The sequence below is a fragment of the Thunnus maccoyii genome, chromosome 9 (genome assembly GCF_910596095.1).
Source record: "Thunnus maccoyii chromosome 9, fThuMac1.1, whole genome shotgun sequence".
Taxonomy (NCBI): Eukaryota; Metazoa; Chordata; class Actinopteri; order Scombriformes; family Scombridae; genus Thunnus; species Thunnus maccoyii.
The window spans coordinates 11,334,437-11,357,034 of NC_056541.1; the positions used below are offsets into that span (position 1 = coordinate 11,334,437).

The 22,598-nt window shown below is 36.7% G+C and overlaps 4 protein-coding genes across 4 annotated transcripts; all 4 read left to right on the top strand.

Annotated features, from left to right (window-relative positions):
• Positions 1-193: 193 nt before the first annotated feature.
• On the top strand, positions 194-5,415 carry LOC121904090 (granzyme A-like). The gene is made up of 5 exons (XM_042421618.1): positions 194-638; positions 828-969; positions 1,828-1,972; positions 4,062-4,331; positions 4,440-5,415. The coding sequence occupies exons 1-5, from the start codon at positions 575-577 to the stop codon at positions 4,599-4,601; spliced, it is 783 nt and encodes a 260-aa protein (XP_042277552.1). The 5' UTR covers positions 194-574; the 3' UTR covers positions 4,602-5,415.
• A 1,980-nt stretch (positions 5,416-7,395) lies between these two features.
• On the top strand, positions 7,396-10,875 carry LOC121904091 (granzyme A-like). Its single transcript, XM_042421619.1, has 5 exons — positions 7,396-7,459; positions 7,649-7,790; positions 8,727-8,871; positions 10,123-10,392; positions 10,501-10,875. Exons 1-5 carry the CDS (start codon positions 7,396-7,398, stop codon positions 10,660-10,662), a joined length of 783 nt encoding a protein of 260 aa, XP_042277553.1. The 3' UTR covers positions 10,663-10,875.
• Positions 10,876-12,809: 1,934 nt separating this feature from the next.
• LOC121904250 (granzyme A-like) lies at positions 12,810-16,045 on the top strand. The gene is made up of 5 exons (XM_042421900.1): positions 12,810-12,873; positions 13,063-13,204; positions 14,152-14,296; positions 15,501-15,770; positions 15,879-16,045. The coding sequence occupies exons 1-5, from the start codon at positions 12,810-12,812 to the stop codon at positions 16,038-16,040; spliced, it is 783 nt and encodes a 260-aa protein (XP_042277834.1). The 3' UTR covers positions 16,041-16,045.
• A 2,078-nt stretch (positions 16,046-18,123) lies between these two features.
• LOC121904389 (granzyme A-like) lies at positions 18,124-22,034 on the top strand. The gene is made up of 5 exons (XM_042422115.1): positions 18,124-18,291; positions 18,481-18,622; positions 19,844-19,988; positions 21,242-21,517; positions 21,626-22,034. The coding sequence occupies exons 1-5, from the start codon at positions 18,228-18,230 to the stop codon at positions 21,785-21,787; spliced, it is 789 nt and encodes a 262-aa protein (XP_042278049.1). The 5' UTR covers positions 18,124-18,227; the 3' UTR covers positions 21,788-22,034.
• The last annotated feature ends 564 nt before the right edge of the window (positions 22,035-22,598 follow it).

A 22,598-nucleotide genomic window follows, 5' to 3' on the forward strand; every position in this document is an offset into this window, starting at 1 on the left:
TGGCTGCTCATGTAAGACTCATATAAATAAATATCTATGTAAGATGGTTGAGATGATGGCTATTTCTTGCACACTGAAGGAAAATTAAGGTATTATTATTAATTAAATTTACAATCATTTTTTTTCCAGTAATTAGCTCTTGAGTTTTCATTTCACATCATAAATATGTTCCAATTTCTCATACTTCCCTCTGAATCATAAGAAGAAAGTATTCAAGTAAGTCATAGCTGAAGACCCCCAATCTTTAGCTGTTGCAAACTGGTCCCACCCATGCTGAAACGTCTGCACCCTGCTGATGCACCCTACTTCACGTAAATACAGCCTCCACCACACAGCTGTCAAATAAAACTACTGCATGACGACTTGTAAATGACAGTTACTTTTAAATTAAGACGGTTTGCAGCAATTCTCATGTCATGTTTGTGTCCATTTTGCTGACTCATGCATTTCCATGGTCCGACCACATCCTCTGAAATTAACACATAAGTGACACACATATAAGACAAGTGTTTGCATCGAGGTGGGGTTCAGTGTTCAGTGCATTTACCAACACATCAAAGAGAGAGACGAAGAAATGTTCTGTCCGAGAGATCTCAGTGTTTTTCTCTCTTGTGTGGTCCTCCTCGTTGTCCAGTCCAGTGAGTAATATTTTCTATATTTGCAGAATTATACTTGGTGATATCTTGCTCATTCAAAATATGTAAAGTAATGTTACAGGGGTCTTTCAATATTATAATTCAGCCGGTGCAAAGTGTCATGTTTTGTTTGGTTGACCGAGTCATTTATCACCTCGTTGCTAAATCAACCATCTGAATATTTTGTCTTAGGTCATGGTGCTGAGATTATTGGAGGGAAAAAAGTGAGGCCTCACTCGCTGCCTTACATGGCTCTGCTTGAGAACAAGACACCAAGCTGTGGAGGGATACTGATCGATCCACAATGGGTCCTGACTGCTGCCCACTGCTCTAAGTAAGCCTCTTACAGTACTTACCTTACTTAAAATGTCATGTCTTGCACTCAAACTATAATTGATGATGTAACATTTGGTCAGAAATTTAGATTTTTAATATACACAAATAAATTAACACTTTACTTTAAGTCCCCCTGTTTAGCATTTATAAGCAGTATGTCCGCAATTATAATTTCTCCTATGAAGATTTATTTTATTTACAACAACTGTGTTTTACTATATTATCATTTATTATCTGTTTATACACCAGCCCCACTTATGGATTTATGTCTATTTACAACTATATCGTAAGTGTTATAAACCATTAATTAAATGTTTATATACAAGCGTTACCTTTCCTCTTGTGCAAGTGATTTTACACATTAAGATTTAAGTTCTCCATAAATCAACTTAGTACACAATCACTTTTTGATCCCCCAAGTCATGCATATAGATGAAACTGCTCTGAATAGGGGCATTTAAACTAATTTATTGGTGTGTAATGCCATCAGTATACTGCATGTACTGTATTAATATTGTGTTTTTATAGAAACTTCTAAACCTAATTTAGAAGAGCTATTAGGGCTGACTTCTGCTCATTTTTATATCAGTCAATTTAACATTTTCAGCAGTTAAACGCAGAGTAATAGCTCTACTTAAACTCTGCATTCAACACTATTACCACTGAAGTATCCACTCTTATTCACACTTGGGGGAAAAATGCAGTAGATTTCTCAGTGTCTCAAAAGGCCACATTCTGACCTTATTATGAATGATTGAGTCATCAGTTTATCATCAATTTATTCACTTCTTGCATGTAAATCTTTAGTGTATATGAACTGTAATCTAACAGTTTCCTGTGTCTCATGCTGTTACAGTATCAAGAGGGTGTTGCTGGGGGTGCACTCCATAAAATCCCAAAGAAAGGAGAAGGGTTCGAGGCAGATCCTAGCGGTGAAGAGTCGCATTCCTCATCCCAGCTATGATAAGACAAAGAAAGTCAATGACCTCATGTTGCTCAAGGTAAGGTGATTCAACAATAACTACAGTTGTTGGTTTCAATCTGCAGAGGTGCATGAGTGGTTCATGATGATTTAGAAACATACTTGGAGTTTTTTTCTGAACTTTGCTTGACTCTTAACAGATATGGCTGGTGATTTTCTATACTTTTATTATTGTCGACAAATCTCATGTGCAGAGCCAAATCAACAATGAACTCATCCTACTTACAAGTATTGTGTGTGTATCCAAAGCATGATATATCATATTCCCCTGTGCCTAGATCTCCGTTATTGTCCAAAAACTATTAAACACCTCGGTGAGCCACACGATGCACTAGGTGACATGTTCCTTCAGCACGAAAAATTTGGGTACATTAATTTGTTTAGAAACAGCTCCAACAGCAGTAATCATGTTGTCAGTCTCTGGAGAGTAGTTCTGTGTGAGGCAGACACGACTGAGAATGTGCAAGAATGTGGTTTTATTTAAATAGTTTCTCTAGTTTATTGTGCCTCATATCACAACCTCTTGACTTTGAACTACATGGTAAATTTCTCAAAAGGTACCAAATGTACCCCCCCCCCCCAAAATGTCTGTTTGTCATGAATTTTTAGAGTAGCTATAGGTGTAAAATCAACACAATAGATCTGTCTCTTCATAGTTTGTAATAGGCACAGATCTAATATGACTTGCCATCCATCCACTTACAATAGGCACAGATCAAGCAAAGGTACTGAAGTCAAGGAATGCTATCTCCTCTCTCTTAGATAAGTTGCAGGTCCTAAGTACGTTATTCATACACAGACTGATGTTTGAGGTGTGAAACTCTAAAACTAAAAATGTTATAAAATCATTTAGGCTAGTTCATGCCTTGTATGAGTAATAGGCCTATGTCATAAAATTCAGTATTAGTTTTAACTGAAAGCTTAAACAACTCCCACTCGCTTTCTTCTTGATCATTAACCTCCATCAGACCTGCTCCTTCAGCCCTGTCAGTCTCCTCCATCTTCCCCCTCTCCCTCTCCTCGCCTGTTTTCAGTAACACTTTATTTTATTAAACTCAGATTTACAAGAACCAGTTTAAATTTGTATTTGTCTGAACTGGCAAAATCTTCTCACCTGACTGGCCTTCGGCAGAGCTGCCACCTTTTTTGATGACATGTCGTATATCCATCTACATATTGAGGAATTGAGGGATATAAAATTGTGTTATGATCAACACAATGTGACCTCTTCACTGACATTAACTGATTGAGAGAGCGTAGCAGTGGTCAAGTGAGCTACTTACTGTTTCACACTGTATATTATGTTTCTCTTGGTAAAGTTTTAGCCAACATCTTGTCACAACGTCAGTGGTTTCTGACTACCATTACAGTCTCTACTGTCGGCTCTGAGCGGGCAGCACACATGAGCACAGCCAATGGAAATGCTGGATTAGAGCAGCAGCAGCCTCTCCCAGGTCTTAGTGCGTGGTACATTGTGAATTTGGAGACACAATGGCACAGTTCGGACTTTAATGAAAAATGAATGAGAAAAAACTGTTGATGATTTAAACTAATAATGTACATTTATTTTGGGAGGGCTGAAGAAAATTTTAGGGGGACGAAAGCCCCCCTGAAATAGGCCTAGCGACGCCCTTTGGTCAAAGGTACGGAGGAATAAGTAATATCAGACCTTGGATAGACACTTGTAAGTAGGATCAATTCATTGTTGGTTTGGCATTGTTGGATGAGATTTGTCGAAAAGAAAAATATTGAAAATCTCCAGCTGTGTTTTTAAGTTTATTTAGGCGAAAGAGAAAGATCCCTGTTAAACTGAACCAAAATTTCAACCAAATTTAGTCCAAATCGAATTAGTGCCAACATATAGTCAGGCTGTCGCTTATCTCCAAATACGATCTAAAATATAAAGTCTTTCTTCTCACCCCATGATCTAGAGAACGTTATCTACACCTTCGTTTCTTGTTGTCCTGACTACTGTGATTCCTTATATATTAGAATTAGTATTGGCACTAGTCTTCCTTGTTTGTGTCTTTTGTTCAAACTCTATAAAATCAATGCACAGGCCTGCTTTAAATAAGTAATGTAACTCTGCTTTTTTTTCAAAATTTCAGCTCAGCAAATCGGCAAAGCAGACCAAAACGGTGAAATGTCTTGATTTGGGTAAAACTGTCAAAGACCCAACAGCTGGCTCCGTCTGTATGGTGGCTGGATGGGGGAAAACAGACAACAATGTCAATAAAATGTCTGATGTTCTGATGGCTGTCAACGTGACTGTGGTCGACAGAGTGAAGTGCGGTGAATATTACAACAAAAAACCTGTCATCACTAAGGACATGATATGTGCTGGTTCAGACGGTAAAAACAATGCTGATACCTGTAACGTGAGTACACACTCAACATATTTTGAGCAGGAAGTAACCTGTAACATCCATATCACCCTAACTGCTGTGTATGTGCCTCAAAATGTCTTGTATTTGCTCTCTCTTTAGGGTGATTCTGGTGGACCGCTGTTGTGCAATGGAGCGCTAGCCGGAGTCACTTCTTTTGGACCTAAGGCATGTGGCCAAATTAAAATGCCTGGAGTTTACACTTTTCTGTCAAAAAAACAACTCAACTGGATCAAAAAGACAATGAAGAAGTCTGAAATATAATGAGTGCTTCCTGTTAATGATTCGTGACCATGTTAATAGCTTCTATTTCTATTCTATTTCTTCTGTGCAACATTCATTTTATCCTAATTAGATGTACTGTAAAGGAATTTATATTATAGGTCAATTGTTTCAACATTTCTTGTCTGACATACTCTTATAGCCCAATCAGATGGGCTCAGGTAGCCCTACATTGTACCCCTTTGATTGATGGGATCGCTTCATAATAGTATTTCACCACAGAGTGGATCTGTGGCTACACATGTGCATCCATATAAGAATGAGTAATCACTGAATTGACAGTTCACTAAACCTCTCCCCTAAACAGTGACTGTCTAGTCATAGTTTAGCATCCAGAACTACACATGTTAGGCTTTGGATTTCTTACTCATCATCCAATTTGTTGTTTTTTTTTGTTAGCTTGGCTTTCCAAGACTTGTTATTGTTGTGCTACTGTGGCTTGCTAAGTAGTTTTCACATGCACTTATTAGCAGCACACTGTTGTTAGACCTGTCAGATTGCCTGTCAGAGTATGTTCCAAATTGCTCCCTCAGATCGCATGGTGCTGGTCTGCTAAAGGTGCCACTGACAAACAGCAAGAGGTATGGCGACGCTGCCTTCAGTTGTGATGCACCGAGGATTTGGAACATGCTCCCTCCTCATATCAGACAGGCCACCACGGTTGACAGTTTTAAGAAGCAACTCAAAACCTACTTCTATGACCTTGCCTTTAATTGATTTTGTTTTACCCCTATGATTTTATCCCTTCTCTAGAATTTGTCTTTTACTCCTTTACTATGTCTTAACCGATATTTATCCTGTTTAATATGTATGCGTGTGTGTATATGTATGTATATGTTTATGTATGTATGCATATATATATATACGCATGCATATGTATATGAATATATATGCACGTGTGTGTGTGTATCTATGTGCTTGTGCATATATATATCTGTATCTATGTTTTACATTTCTTTTGTAAAGCACTTTGAGCTGCATTTTATGTCATGAAAGGTGCTCTATAAATAAAGCTTATTATTATATTATTATTATATAATAATAATGATAATAATAATAATAATTATTATTATTATTATTATAGGTCAACTAATGTGGGCTTGTGGAAGCTCCTGTCCTCTGCAGTTGACCTGTTTTGTTTTTTTTTCATTTAAATAATAATTTCTATTTGCTTAAAACAACTACTCTGCAATCTTTCCATGTACCCCGTGGTAACTACAGAAGTACCCCTCAGATACTAGTAGGCCTGGTGGGGAATCTCTGGCAAAAAATGAAAGTTTTCTTTTTCATGCTGCATTTAAAATGAAAGCAAAACATCAAAGTGACATTATTCAACCTGTCAACCAGATGAAACAAGATGAAATTGCAAAGTATTATAAGCTATTATCTGTTTACTTGTTTTCTTGACACATAATATGACAAACAAAAACTCACACATAGATTATCCAGTTAGTTTATTTCAATAAAGGTCGACGCCCATTGATCAACAACGTAAGTATGTGAAAGGGTCCAGATTTAGACAAAAAAGGTCGATTTCAACATGATGTCTCTGGTCAGATGAAGAGAACCAAAGCTTTGACTAAAACCATTATTTCATTAAGATATATAAGAGAAAAATGTTTTTCACATCAAGGCTTAAAGAGAAACATTAATGTGAATGTGGCAACAAATTCTGAAAGTATTAGTCATATCATGAGAGGAAAAGTATTTGACATTTTCTCTATTTCGTACTTTTATATTGTTTTTATATTTTTTGTTAGTTTTTAGTGTTGTGTTTCGTACAGTATTTTCACTTTTCCATCAGCCCTATTAATGCATGTTGGTCAAATTCTATATGGTTACTTTCAAAACATATTTACTGTTGCAAATAAGTTGCACACAAACGTACTTTTTAGGAGTCAGTGTTAATAATGCCAACCTAGTCAAATGTTGTCAGGCCTCTGGTATTACACTCATTTGTGTGTTTTGGACCCAAAACAATATTTAACATTTCAGAGAGAAACACACATTTACAGTATTCTGATTTAAATCAAAATGTTTCTCAGTTTTGAAGCCGAAGTCTAAACACAACAGTGATAATTTAGGCAATGAAATCTGTTGTATATTTGTGACCACATATACCTTGCTGTTCTCATGCACCTCAGGCCTTTATGTTTCGTTTTCTAAGATCTGTGCCGCATATTATTCTGCATTCTGTTTTTGTGTTATTCTACAATAGAAATGTACTATAAGCAACTTATTGCTGTCTTTAGTGGCTGCTCATGTAAGACTCATATAAATAAATATCTATGTAAGATGGTTGACATGATGCTATTTCTTGCACACTGAAGGAAAATTAAGGTTTGATTAAATGTAGAATTCATTTTTATTCTCCCTCTGAATCATAAGATGATGGTATTCAAGTAAATCATAACTGAAATGGTCAAAGACCCCCAGTCATTAGCTGTTGCAAACTGATCCCACCCGTGCTGAAACGTCTGCACCCTGCTGATGCGCCCTACGTCATGTAAATACAGCCTCCACCACACAGCTGTCAAATAAAACTACTGCATGACGACTTGTAAATGACAGTTACCACGGGCTTTTAAATTAAGACGGATCACAGCAAGTCTCATGTCATGCTTGTGTCCATTTTGCTGACTCATGCATTTCCATGGTCAGACCACATCCTCTGAAATTAACACACAAGTGACACAAATATAAGACAAGTGTTTGCATCGAGGTGGGTTTCAGTGTTCAGTGCATTTACCATCATATCAAACAGAGAGAAGAAGAAATGTTCTGTCCGAGAGATCTCAGTGTTTTTCTCTCTTGTGTGGTCCTCCTCATTGTCCAGTCCAGTGAGTAATATTTTCTATATTTGCAGAATTATACTTGGTGATATCTTGCTCATTCAAAATATGTAAAGTAATGTTACAGGGGTCTTTCAATATTATAATGCAGCCGGTGCAAAGTGTCATGTTTTGTTTGGTTGACCACGTCATTTATCACCTCGTTGCTAAATGAACCGTCTGAAAATTTTGTCTTAGGTCAAGGTGCTGAGATTATTGGAGGGAAAGAAGTGACGCCTCACTCGCTGCCTTTCATGGCTCTGCTGGAGAGCAAGATACCAAGCTGTGGAGGGATACTGATCGATCCACAATGGGTCCTGACTGCTGCCCACTGCGCTGAGTAAGCCTCTTACAGTACTTACCTTACTTAAAATGTCATATCTTGCACTCAAACTATAACCGATGATGTAACATATGGTCAGAAATTTAGATTTTTAATATACGCAAATAAGTTAACACTTTACGTTAGGTCCCCTGTTTAGCATTTATAAGCAGTATGTCAGCAATTATAACTTCTCCTATGAAAACTAATTTTATATAATCACAACTGTGTTTTATTATCATTTATTATCTGTTTATACACCAGCCCCATTTATGGATGTCCACAGAAGTTATTGTTGTTTCCAAATACATTTATGTCTGCTTACAACTATATCATAAGAGTTATAAACTGTTTATTAAATGTTTGTATACTGCTTTTAAATGCTACTTAGGTGGTCAAAGTGTTTCTTTTCCTTTCGTGCTTTTGCACGTTAAGATTTAAGTTTTCCATAAATTAACTTGGTGCACAATCTTTTTTTAATCCCCCTAGTCATCTATATAGATGAACTGCTCTGAATAGGGACATTTAAACTAATTTATCAGTGTCTAATGACATCAGTATACTGCATTTACTGTATTAATATTGTATTTTTATAAAAACTTCTAAACCTAATTTAGAGGATCTACTAGGACAGACTTCTGCTCATATACATTTAACTGTGGAAGAGTGAAAATAAACATTACCGTTTTATATCAGTCAATTTAACATTTAAACACAGAGTAATAGCTCTACTTAAACTCTGCATTCAACACTATTACCACTGAAGTATCCACTCTTATTCACACTTGGGGGGAAAATGCAGTAGATTTCTCAGTGTCTCAAAAGACCACATTCTGACGTTTTTATGTTTGATAGAGTCATCAGTTTATCATCAGTTTATTCACTTCTTGCATGTAAACCTTTAGTGTATGTGAACTGTAATCTAACAGTTTCCTGTGTCTCATGCTGTTACAGTATCACAAGGGTGTGGCTCGGGGTGCACTCCATAAAATCCAAAGAAAAGGAGAAGGGTTCGAGGCAGATCCTAGAGGTGGAGATTCGTGTTCCTCATCCCAGCTATGATAAGACAAAGAAAGTCAATGACCTCATGTTGCTCAAGGTAAGGTGATATCACAATAACTACAGTTGTTGGTTTCAATCTGCAGAGGTGCATGAGTGGTTCATGATGATTTAGAAACATATTTGGAGCTTTGTCTGAACTCTGTTAAACTCTTAAAAGATATGGCTGGTGATTTTCTATACTTTTATTATTGTCAACAAATCTCATGTGCAGAGCCAAATCAACGATGAACTCATCCTACTTACAAGTATTGTATGTGTATCCAAAGCCTGATGTATCATATTCCCCTGTGCCTAGATCTCTGTTATTGTCCAAAAACTATTAAACACCTCAGTGAGCCACACGATGCACTAGGTGACATGTTCCTTCAGCACGAAAAAATTGGGTACATTAATTTGTTTAGAAACAGCTCCAACAACAGTAATCATGTTTTCAGTCTCTGGAGAGTAGTTCTGTGTGAGGCAGACACTACTGAGCATGTTCAAGAATGTGGTTTTATCTAAATAGTTTATCTAGCTTATTGTGCTTCATATCACAACCTCTTGACTTTGAACTACATTGTAATTTACTCAAAAGAACTTATCAGGATTGTCAAGAGGTTGTGATATGTAGCACAACAAGCTAGCAAAGAACTAAATGGAACAGCATTTCCGCACATGTGCAGTGGCGTCTGTCCTACAAGGGACTACTCTACAGAGACTATTCATGCTGAGATCCTTTTCTGAACAAACAATTGTGACCATAATCTTTGTGGTGAAGGAACATTACAACCAGTGCAACAGTGTGGCTCATTGAGGTGTTTTTAATAGTTTTTGGATGTCAAAGGTATGGAGGAATAAGTAATATCAGACTTTGGATAGAAACTTCTGGGTAGGATCAATTGATTGTTGGTTTCACATTGTTGGATGAGATTTGTCGAAAAGAAAAATATAGAAAATCTCCAGCTATATTTTTCAGTTTATTTAGGCAAAAGAGAAAGATCCCAATTAAACTGAACCAAAATTTCAACCAGATTTAGTCCAAATCGAATTAGTGCCAACATATAGTCAGGCTGTCGCTTATCTCCAAATAATATCCAAAATATGAAGTCTTTCTTCTCACCCCATGATCTGGAGAACGTTATCTACACCTTCATTTCTTGTTGTCCTGACTACTGTGATTCCTTATATATTAGAATTAGTATTGGCACTAGTCTTCCTTGTTCGTGTCCTTTATTCAAACTCTATAAAATCAATGCACAGGCCTGCTTTAAATAAGTAATGTAAATCTGCTTTTTTTTGAAAATTTCAGCTCAGCAAATCGGCAAAGCAGACCAAAACGGTGAAATGTCTTGATTTGGGTAAAACTGTCAAAGACCCAACAGCTGGCTCCGTCTGTATGGTGGCTGGATGGGGGAAAACAGACAACAATGTCAATAAAATGTCTGATGTCCTGATGTCTGTCAATGTGACTGTGGTCGACAGAGTGAAGTGCGGTGAATATTACAACAAAAAGCCTGTCATCACTAAGGACATGATATGTGCTGGTTCAGATGGTAAAAACAATGCTGATACCTGTAACGTGAGTACACACTCAATATATTTTGAGCAGGAAGTAACCTGTAACATCCATATCACCCTAACTGCTGTGTATGTGCCTCAAAATGTCTTGTATTTGCTCTCTCTTTAGGGTGATTCAGGTGGACCGCTGTTGTGCAATGGAGCGCTAGTCGGAGTCACTTCTTTTGGACCTAAGGCATGTGGCCAAATTAAAATGCCTGGAGTTTACGCTTTTCTTTCACAAAATCAACTCGACTGGATCAAAAAGACAATGAAGAAGTCTGAAATATAATGAGCTCTTCCTGTTAATGATTCTCGACCATGTTAATAGCTTCTATTTCTATTCAATTTTTTTTGTGCGACATTCATTTTATCCTAGTTAGATGTACTGTAAAGGAATTTATATTATAGGTCAATTGTTTCAACATTTCTTGTCTGACATACTCTTACAGCCCAATCAGATGGGCTCAGGTACCCCTACATTGTACCCCTTTGATTGATGGGATTACTTCATGTTAGTATTTCACCACAGAGTGGATCTGTGGTTACACATGTGCATCCATATAAATATGAGTAATCACTGAATTGACAGTTCACTAAACCCCTCCCATAAACAGTGACTGTCTAGTCATAGTTTAGCATCCAGAACTACACACGGTAGGCTTTGGATTTGTTACTCATCATCTAATTTGTTTTTTTTTTGTTAGCTTGGCTTTCCAAGACTTGTTATTGTTGTGCTACTGTGGCTTGCTAAGTGGTTTTCATGTGCACTTATTAGCAGCACACTGTGGTTAGATATTATAGGTCAACTTACGTGGGCTTGTGGAAGCTCCTGTCCTCTTCAGTCGACCTGTTTTGTTTTTTTTTTCATTTGAATTATAATTTCTATTTGCTCAAAACAACTACTCTGCAATCTTTCCATGTACCCCGTGGTGAAAGTTTTCTTTTTCATGCTGCATTTAAAATGAAAGCAAAACATTAAAGTGACATTATTCAACCTGTCAGCCAGATGAAACAAGATGAAATTGCAAAGTTTTATAAGCTATTATCTGTTTACTTGTTTTCATGACACATAATATGATAAAAAAAACCTCACACATAGATTATCCAATTAGTTTATTTCAATAAAGGTTGATGCCTATTGATCAACACTGAAAGTATGTGAAAGGGTCCAGATTTAGACAAAAAAGGTCAATTTCATCATGATGTCTCTGGCCAGATGAAGAGAACCAAAGCTTTGACTAAAACCATTATTTCAGTCAAGATATATATGAGAAAAATGTATTTTACATCAAGGCTTAAATGGAAACATTAATGTGAACGTGGCAACAAATTCTGAAAGTATTAGTCATATCATGAGAGGAAAAGTATTTGACATTTTCTCTATTTCGCACTTTTATATTGTTTATATGTTTTTTGTTTGTTTTTAGTGTTTTGTTTCATACAGTATTTTCACTTTTCCATCAGGCCTATTAGTGCATGTTGGTCAAATTCTATATGGTTACTTTCAAAACATATTTACTGTTGCAAATAAGTTGCACACAAACGTACTTTTTAGGAGTCAGTGTTAATAATGCCAACCTAGTCAAATGTTGTCAGGCCTCTGGTATTACACTCATTTGTGTGTTTTGGACCCAAAACAATATTTAACATTTCAGAGAGAAACACACATTTACAGTATTCTGATTTAAATCAAAACGTTTCTCAGTTTTGAAGCCGAAGTCTAAACACAACAGTGATAATTTAGGCAATGAAATCTGTTGTATATTTGTGACCACATATACCTTGCTGTTCTCATGCACCTCAGTCCTTTATGTTTCGTTTTCTAAGATCTGTGCCGCATATTATTTTGCATTCTGTTTTTGTGTTATTCTACAATAGAAACGTACTATAAGCAACTTATTGCTGTCTTTAGTGGCTGCTCATGTAAGACTCATATAAATAAATATCTATGTAAGATGGTTGACATGATGCTATTTCTTGCACACTGAAGGAAAATTAAGGTTTGATTAAATGTAGAATTCATTTTTATTCTCCCTCTGAATCATAAGATGATAGTATTCAAGTAAATCATAACTGAAATGGTCAAAGACCCCCAGTCTTTAGCTGTTGCAAACTGGTCCCACCCATGCTGAAACGTCTGCACCCTGCTGATGCGCCCTACGTCATGTAAATACAGCCTCCACCACACAGCTGTCAAATAAAACTACTGCATGATGACTTGTAAATGACAGTTACCACGGGCTTTTAAATTAAGACGGATCACAGCAAGTCTCATGTCATGCTTGGGTCCATTTTGCTGACTCATGCATTTCCATGGTCAGACCACATCCTCTGAAATTAACACACAAGTGACACAAATATAAGACAAGTGTTTGCATCGAGGTGGGTTTCAGGGTTCAGTGCATTTACCATCATATCAAACAGAGAGAAGAAGAAATGTTCCGTCCGAGAGATCTCAGTGTTTTTCTCTCTTGTGTGGTCCTCCTCGTTGTCCAGTCCAGTGAGTAATATTTTCTATATTTGCAGAATTATACTTGGTGATATCTTGCTCATTCAAAATATGTAAAGTAATGTTACAGGGGTCTTTCAATATTATAATTCAGCCGGTGCAAAGTGTCATGTTTTGTTTGGTTGACCACGTCATTTATCACCTCGTTGCTAAATCAACCGTCTGAATATTTTGTCTTAGGTCATGGTGCTGAGATTATTGGAGGGAAAGAAGTGACGCCTCACTCACTGCCTTTCATGGCTCTGCTGGAGAGCAAGATACCAAGCTGTGGAGGGATACTGATCGATCCACAATGGGTCCTGACTGCTGCCCACTGCGCTGAGTAAGCCTCTTACAGTACTTACCTTACTTAAAATGTCATATCTTGCACTCAAACTATAACTGATGATGTAACATATGGTCAGAAATTTAGATTTTTAATATACGCAAATAAGTTAACACTTTACGTTAGGTCCCCTGTTTAGCATTTATAAGCAGTATGTCAGCAATTATAACTTCTCCTATGAAAACTAATTTTATATAATCACAACTGTGTTTTATTATCATTTATTATCTGTTTATACACCAGCCCCATTTATGGATGTCCACAGAGGTTATTGTTGTTTCCAAATACATTTATGTCTGCTTACAACTATATCATAAGAGTTATAAACTGTTTATTAAATGTTTGTATACTGCTTTTAAATGCTACATAGGTGGTCAAAGTGTTTCTTTTCCTCTCGTGATTTTGCGTGTTAAGATTTAAGTTTTCCATAAATTAACTTGGTGCACAATCTTTTTTTGATCCACCAAGTCATCTATATAGATGAAACTGCTCTGAATAGGGACATTTAAACTAATTTATCAGTTTCTAATGACGTCAGTATACTGCATGTACTGTATTAATATTGTATTTTTATAAAAACTTCTAAACCTAATTTGGAAGATCTATTAGGACAGACTTCTGCTCATATACATTCGACTGTGGAAGAGTGAAAATAAACATTACCATTTTATATCAGTCAATTTAACATTTTCAGCAGTTAAACACAGAGTAATAGCTCTACTTAAACTCTGCATTGAACACTATTACCACTGAAGTATCCACTCTTATTCACACTTGGGGGGGGAAATGCAGTAGATTTCTCAGTGTCTCAAAAGACCACATTCTGACCTTATTATGTTTGATAGAGTCATCAGTTTATCATCAATTTATTCACTTCTTGCATGTAAACCTTTAGTGTATATGAACTGTAATCTAACAGATTCCTGTGTCTCATGCTGTTACAGTATCAAGAGGGTGTGGCTCGGGGTGCACTCCATAAAATCCAAAGAAAAGGAGAAGGATTCGAGGCAGATCCTAGAGGTGGAGAGTCACGTTCCTCATCCCAGCTATGATAAGACAAAGAAAGTCAATGACCTCATGTTGCTCAAGGTAAGGTGATTTCACAATAACTACAGTTGTTGGTTTCAATCTGCAGAGGTGCATGAGTGGTTCATGATGATTTAGACACATATTTGGAGCTTTGTCTGAACTCTGTTAAACTCTTAAAAGATGTGACTGGTGATTTTCTATATTTTTATTATTGTCAACAAATCTCATGTGCAGAGCCAAACCAACAATGAACTCATTCTACTTGTAAGTATTGTATGTGTATCCAAAGCCTGATGTATCATATTCCTCTGTGCCTAGATCTCCGTTATTGTCCAAAAACTATTAAACACCTCAGTGAGCTACACGATGCACTAGGTGACATGTTCCTTCAGCACGAAAAATGTGGGTACATTAATTTGTTTAGAAATAGCTCCAACAACAGTAATCACGTTTTCAGTCTCTGGAGAGTAGTTCTGTATGAGGCAGACACTACTGAGAATGTGCAAGAATGTGGTTTTATTTAAATAGTTTCTCTAGCTTATTGTCCTTCATATCACAACCTCTTGACTTTGAACTACATTGTAATTTACTCAAAAGAACTTATCAGTAGTGTCAAGAGGTTGTGATATGTAGCACAACAAGCTAGCAAAGAACTAAATGGAACAGCATTTCCACACAAGTGCAGTGGTATCTGCTGTAGAAGGAACCACTCTACAGGGACTATTCATCTTGGGATCCTTTTCTAAACAAATGATTGTGACCATAATCTTTGTGGTGAAGGAACATTAGAACCAGTGCAACAGTGTGGCTCGTTGAGGTGTTTTTAATAGTTTTTGGATGTCAAAGTCAATTCATTGTTGGTTTCACATTGTTGGATGAGATTTGTCAAAAAGAAAAATATAGAAAATCTCCAGCTGTATTTTTAAGTTTATTTAGGCAAAAAGAGAAAGATCCCAATTAAACTGAACCAAAATTTCAACCAAATTTAGTCCAAATCGAATTAGTGCCAACATATAGTCAGGCTGTCAATTATCTCCAAATAATACCCAAAATATAGAGTCTTTCTTCTCACCCCATGATCTGGAGAACGTTATCTACACCTTCATTTCTTGTTGTCCTGACTACTGAGATTCCTTATATATTAGAATTAGTATTGGCACTAGTCTTCCTTGTTCCGGTCCTTTGTTCAAACTCTATAAAGTCAATGCACAGGCCTGCTTTAAATAACTAATGTAACTCTGTTTTTTTTTTTTCAAAATTTCAGCTCAGCAAATCGGCAAAGCAGACCAAAACTGTGAAATGTCTTGATTTGGGTAAAACTGTCAAAGACCCAACAGCCGGCTCCGTCTGTATGGTGGCTGGATGGGGGAAAACAGACAACAATGTCGAAAAAATGTCTGATGTCCTGATGTCTGTCAATGTGACTGTGGTCGACAGAGTGAAGTGCGGTGAATATTACAACAAAAAGCCTGTCATCACTAAGGACATGATATGTGCTGGTTCAGACGGTAAAAACAATGCTGATACCTGTAACGTGAGTACACACTCAATATATTTTGAGCAGGAAGTAACCTGTAACATCCATATCACCCTAACTGCTGTGTATGTGCCTCAAAATGTCTTGTATTTGCTCTCTCTTTAGGGTGATTCAGGTGGACCGCTGTTGTGCAATGGCGTACTAGTTGGAGTCACTTCTTTTGGACCTAAGGAGTGTGGCCAAATTAAAAAGCCTGGAGTTTACGCTTTTCTTTCACAAAATCAACTCGACTGGATCAAAAAGACAATGAAGAAGTCTGAAATATAAGGAGCTCTTCCTGTTAATGATTCTCGACCATGTTAATAGCTTCTATTTCTATTCAATTTTTTTTGTGCGACATTCATTTTATCCTAATTAGATGTACTGTAAAGGAATTTATATTATAGGTCAGTTGTTTCAACATTTCTTGTCTGACATACTCTTATAGCCCAATCAGATGGGCTCAGGTACCCCTACATTGTACCCCTTTGACTGATGGGATTACTTCATGTTAGTATTTCACCACAGAGTGGATCTGTGGTTTCACATGTGCATCCATATAAATATGAGTAATCACTGAATTGACAGTTCACTAAACGTCTCCCCTAAACAGTGACTGTCTAGTCATAGTTTAGCATCCAGAACTACACACGGTAGGCTTTGGATTTGTTACTCATCATCTAATTTGTTTTTTTTTGTTAGCTTGGCTTTCCAAGACTTGTTATTGTTGTGCTACTGTGGCTTGCTAAGTGGTTTTCACGTGCACTTATTAGCAGCACACTGTGGTTAGATATTATAGGTCAACTTACGTGGGCTTGTGGAAGCTCCTGTCCTCTTCAGTCGACCTGTTTTGTTTTTTTTTTCATTTGAATTATAATTTCTATTTGCTCAAAACAACTACTCTGCAATCTTTCCATGTACCCCATGGTAACTACAGAAGTACCCCTCAGATACTAGTAGAGCTGATGGGGAATCTCTGGCAAAAGGTGAAAGTTTTCTTTTTCATGCTGCATTTAAACATGAAAGCAAAACATCAAAGTGACATTATTCAACCTGTCAACCAGATGAAACAAGATGAAATTGCAAAGTTTTATAAGCTATTACCTGTTTACTTGTTTTCTTGACACATAATATGACAAACCAAACCTCACACATAGATTATCCAGCTGGTTTATTTCAATAAAGGTTGATGCCTATTGATCAACACTGAAAGTATGAGAAAGGGTCCAAATTTAGACAAAAAAGGTCAATTTCATCATGATGTCTCTGGCCAGATGAAGCGAACCAAAGCTTTGACTAAAACCATTATTTCAGTCAAGATATATAAGAGAAAAATGTATTTCACATCAAGGCTTAAAGAGAAACATTAATGTGAACGTGGCAACAAATTCTGAAAGTATTAGTCATATCATGAGAAGAAAAGTACTTGACATTTTCTCTATTTTGCACTTTTATATTGTTTATATGTTTTTTGTTTGTTTTTAGTGTTGTGTTTCATACAGTATTTTCACTTTTCCATCAGGCCTATTAATGCATGTTGGTCAAATTCTATATGGTTACTTTCAAAAAGTATTTGCTGTTGCAAATAAGTTGCACACAAACGTACTTTTTAGGAGTCAGTGTTAATAATGCCAACCTAGTCAAATGTTGTCAGGCCTCTGGTATTACACTCATTTGTGTTTGGACCCAAAACAATATTTAACATTTCAGAGAAAAACACACATTTACAGTATTCTGATTTAAATCAAAATGTTTCTCAGTTTTGAAGCCGAAGTCTAAACACAACAGTGATAATTTAGTCAATGAAATCCGTTGTAAATGCGCCAAATATTTGTGACCACATATACCTTGCTGTTCTCATGCACCTCAGGCCTTTATGTTTCGTTTTCTAAGATCTGTGCCGCATATTATTCTGCATTCTGTTTTTGTGTTATTCTACAATAGAAACGTACTATAAGCAACTTATTGCTGTCTTTAGTGGCTGCTCATGTAAGACTCATATAAATAAATATCTATGTAAGATGGTTGACATGATGGCTATTTCTTGCAAACTGAAGGAAAATTAAGGTTTGATTAAATGTAGAATTCATTTTTATTCTCCCTCTGAATCATAAGATGATAGTATTCAAGTAAGTCATAGCTGGAGTGTTCAAAGACCCCCAGTCATTAGCTGTTGCATACTGCAAACATCTGCACCCTACTTCACGTAAATACAGCCTCCACCACACAGCTGTCAAATAAAACTACTGCATGATGACTAGTAAATGACAGAAACAGTTACCACAGGCTTCTAAATAAAGACGGTTTGCAGAATTTCTCATGTCATGCTTGCATCCATTTTGTTGACTCATGTATTGCTTTGATCAGACCACATCCTTAACCCATGCCTGACACACATATAAGACAAGTGTTTGCATCGAGGTGGGTTTCAGTGTTCAGTTCATTTACCATCATATCAAACAGAGAGAAGAAGAAATGTTCAGCATGAGAGATCTCAGTGTTTTTCTCTCTTGTGTGGTCCTCCTCGTTGTCCAGTCCAGTGAGTAATATTTTTTGTATTTGCAGAAATTTACTTGGTGATATCTTGCTCATAAAAAACATGCAAAGTAATGCTACAGGGGTCTTTCAATATTATAATGCAGCCGGTGCAAAGTGTCATGTTTTGTTCGGTTGACTGACTCATTTATCACCACCTTGATAAATGAACTGTCTGAATATTTTGTCTTAGGTCATGGTGCTGAGATTATTGGAGGGAAAGAAGTGAGGCCTCACTCTCTGCCTTTCATGACTCTGCTGGAGAGCGAGAAACCAATCTGTGGAGGGATACTGATCAATCCAAAATGGGTCCTGACTGCTGCCCACTGCTCTGAGTAAGCCTCTTACAGTACTTACCTTACTTAAAATGTCATATCTTGCACTCAAAGTATAACTGATGATGTAACATTTGGTCAGAAATTTAGATTTTTAATATACGCAAATAAGTTAACACTTTACGTTAGGTCCCCTGTTTAGCATTTATAAGCAGTATGTCAGCAATTATAACTCCCATGGAGCACAACAGAAAAACGGCAGAGGTAAAGGCGGGAGAAATCATTAGTGAGGGGGGCACCCACGGAAGTGAACGGGTACAGAAACTGAGACTCAAATGTTCCACATATTGACCCTGGATGGGTAGCACGTCAGGTTATAACTATTTACAGATTTTGTGTAATTATAATACTACATATTACTGCTGTATAATTGATTCTGCTACACAAAGAAGTTAACACTTTACTTTAAGTCCCACTATTTAGCATTTATAAGCAGTATGTCAGCAATTATAACATCTCCTATGAAAACTTATTTTATATAATCACAACTGTGTTTTATTATCATTTATTATCTGTTTATACACCAGCCCCATTTATGGATGTCCACAGAAGTTATTGTTGTTTCCAAATTAATTTATGTTTGCTTACAACTGTATCATAAGTGTTATAAATCATTTATTAAATATTTGTATACTGCTTTTAAATGCTACATAGGTGGTCAGAGTGTTACCTTTCCTCTTGTGCAAGTGATTTTGCACGTTAATATTTAAGTTTTCCATGAATTAGCTGGTTTGATCCCCCAAGTCATCCATATAGATGAAACTGCTCTGAATAGGGACATTTAAACTAATTTATCAGTGTCTAATGACATCAGTATACTGCATTTACTGTATTAATATTGTATTTTTATAAAAACTTCTAAACCTAATTTAGAGGATCTACTAGGACAGACTTCTGCTCATATACATTTAACTGTGGAAGAGTGAAAATAAACATTACCATTTTATATCAGTCAATTTAACATTTTCAGCAGTTAAACACAGAGTAATAGCTCTACTTAAACTCTGCATCCAACACTATTACCACTGAAGTATCCACTCTTATTCACACTTGGGGGGAAAAAATGCAGTAGATTTCTCAGTGTCTCAAAAGGCCACATTCTGACCTTATTATGTTTGATAGAGTCATCAGTTTATCATCAGTTTATTCACTTCTTGCATGTAAATCTTTAGTGTATATGAACTGTAATCTAACAGATTCCTGTGTCTCATGCTGTTACAGTATCAAGAGGGTGTGGCTCGGGGTGCACTCCATAAAATCCGAAAGAAAGGAGAAGGGTTCGAGGCAGATCCTAGAGGTGGAGATTCATGTTCCTCATCCCCGCTATGATAAGAAAAAGAAAGTCAATGACCTCATGTTGCTCAAGGTAAGGTGATTTCACAATAACTACAGTTGTTGGTTTCAATCTGCAGAGGTGCATGAGTGGTTCATGATGATTTAGAAACATATTTGGAGCTTTGTCTGAACTCTGTTAAACTCTTAAAAGATATGGCTGGTGATTTTCTATATTTTTATTATTGTCAACAAATCTCATGTGCAGAGCAAAACCAACGATGAACTCATCCTACTTACAAGTATTGTGTGTGTATCCAAAGCCTGATGTATCATATTCCTCTGTGCCTAGATCTCTGTTATTGTCCAAAAACTATTAAACACCTCAGTGAGCCACATGATGCTCTAGGTGACATGTTCCTTCAGCACAAAAAAATTGGGTACATTAATTTGTTTAGAAACAGCTCCAACAACAGTAATCATGTTTTCAGTCTCTGGAGAGTAGTTCTGTGTGAGGCAGACACTACTGAGCATGTGCAAGAATGTGGTTTTATTTAAATAGTTTATCTAGCTTAGTGTGCTTCATATCACAACCTCTTGACTTTGAACTACATTGTAAATTTCTCAAAAGAACTTATCAGGAGTGTCAAGAGGTTGTGATATGTAGCACAACAAGCTAGCAAAGAACTAAATGGAACAGCATTTCCGCACATGTGCAGTGGCGTCTGTCCTACAAGGGACTACTCTACAGAGACTCTTCGTGCAGGGATCCTTTTCTGAACAAACAATTGTGACCATAATCTTTGTGGTGAAGGAACATTACAACCAGTGCAACAGTGTGGCTCATTGAGGTGTTTTTAATAGTTTTTGGATGTCAAAGGTATGGAGGAATAAGTAATATCAGACTTTGGATAAAAACGTCTAGGTACGATCAATTGATTGTTGGTTTGGCGTTGTTGGATGAGATTTGTCAAAAAGAAAAATATAGAAAATCTCCAGCTATATTTTTCAGTTTATTTAGGCAAAAGAGAAAGATCCCTGTTAAACTGAACCAAAATTTCAACCAAATTTAGTCCAAATCGAATTAGTGCCAACATATAGTCAGGCTGTCGCTTATCTCCAAATAATATCCAAAATATAAAGTCTTTCTTCTCACCCCATGATCTAGAGAACGTTATCTACACCTTCATTTCTTGTTGTCCTGACTACTGTGATTCCTTATATATTAGAATTAGTGTTGGCACTAGTCTTCCTTGTCTGTGTCCTTTATTCAAACTCTATAAAGTCAATGCACAGGCCTGCTTTAAATAACTAATGTAACTCTGTTTTTTTTTTTCAAAATTTCAGCTCAGCAAATCGGCAAAGCAGACCAAAACGGTGAAATGTCTTGATTTGGGTAAAACTGTCAAAGACCCAACAGCCGGCTCCATCTGTATGGTGGCTGGATGGGGGAAAACAGACAACAATGTCGAAAAAATGTCTGATGTCCTGATGTCTGTCAATGTGACTGTGGTCAAAAGAGTGAAGTGCAACTCCCCTGAATATTACAACAAAAACCCTGTCATCACTAAGGACATGATATGTGCTGGTTCAGACGGTGAAAACAATGCTGATACCTGTACGGTGAGTACACACTCAATATATTTTGAGCAGGAAGTAACCTATAACGTCCATATCACCCTAACTGCTGTGTATGTGCCTCAAAATGTCTTGTATTTGCTCTGTCTTTAGTATGATTCAGGTGGACCCCTCTTGTGCAATGGAGCGCTAGTTGGAGTCACTTCTTTTGGACCTAAGGAGTGTGGCCAAATTAAAAAGCCTGGAGTTTACGCTTTTCTGTCAAAAAAACAACTCGACTGGATCAAAAAGACAATGAAGAAGTCTGAAATATAATGAGCTCTTCCTGTTAATGATTCTTGACCATGTTAATAGCTTCTATTTCTATTCTATTTCTTTTGTGCAACATTCATTTTATCCTAATTAGATGCACTGTAAAGGAATTTATATTATAGGTCAATTGTTTCAACATTTCTTGTCTGACATACTCTTACAGCCCAATCAGATGGGCTCAGGTACCCCTACATTGTACCCCTTTGACTGATGGGATTACTTCATGTTAGTATTTCACCACAGAGTGGATCTGTGGATACACATGTGCATCATATAAGAAATGATGATTTCTAAATTGACAGTTCACTAAACGTCTCCCCTAAACAGTGACTATCTAGTCATAGCTTAGCATCCAGAACTACACACGGTAGGCTTTGGATTTGTTACTCATCATCTAATTTGTTTTTTGTTAGCCTTGGCTTTCCAAAAGCAAAAACACAAGAAAAAAAATGTAAGGAATAGATTAAACATAAGAAGCAACTGTTATCATGTCCAGCTAATTATCTAACTACCTACAGTGGCAGGACCATGGGTATGTTTTGAAACCCATAGTATCGTACTATTTAATATACCAGAAAAGATTTAGTATGTCCTAATACATAGTATGTCAAATGCAGTAAGCCAAAAGAACCAAGATGTCCTACTACATCCGTTTTCATTTTGTAGTATGCAAACCAGCGTGCTTTTCTGGCTATTCTGACCCACAATCCTCTGTGCAGCAGAAGATATGTCACATCGACTGATCCGCCAAGAAAGCACGGACCAATAGACCATTTCTATTGTTGTGCCACTGTGGCTTGCGAAGTAGTTTTCA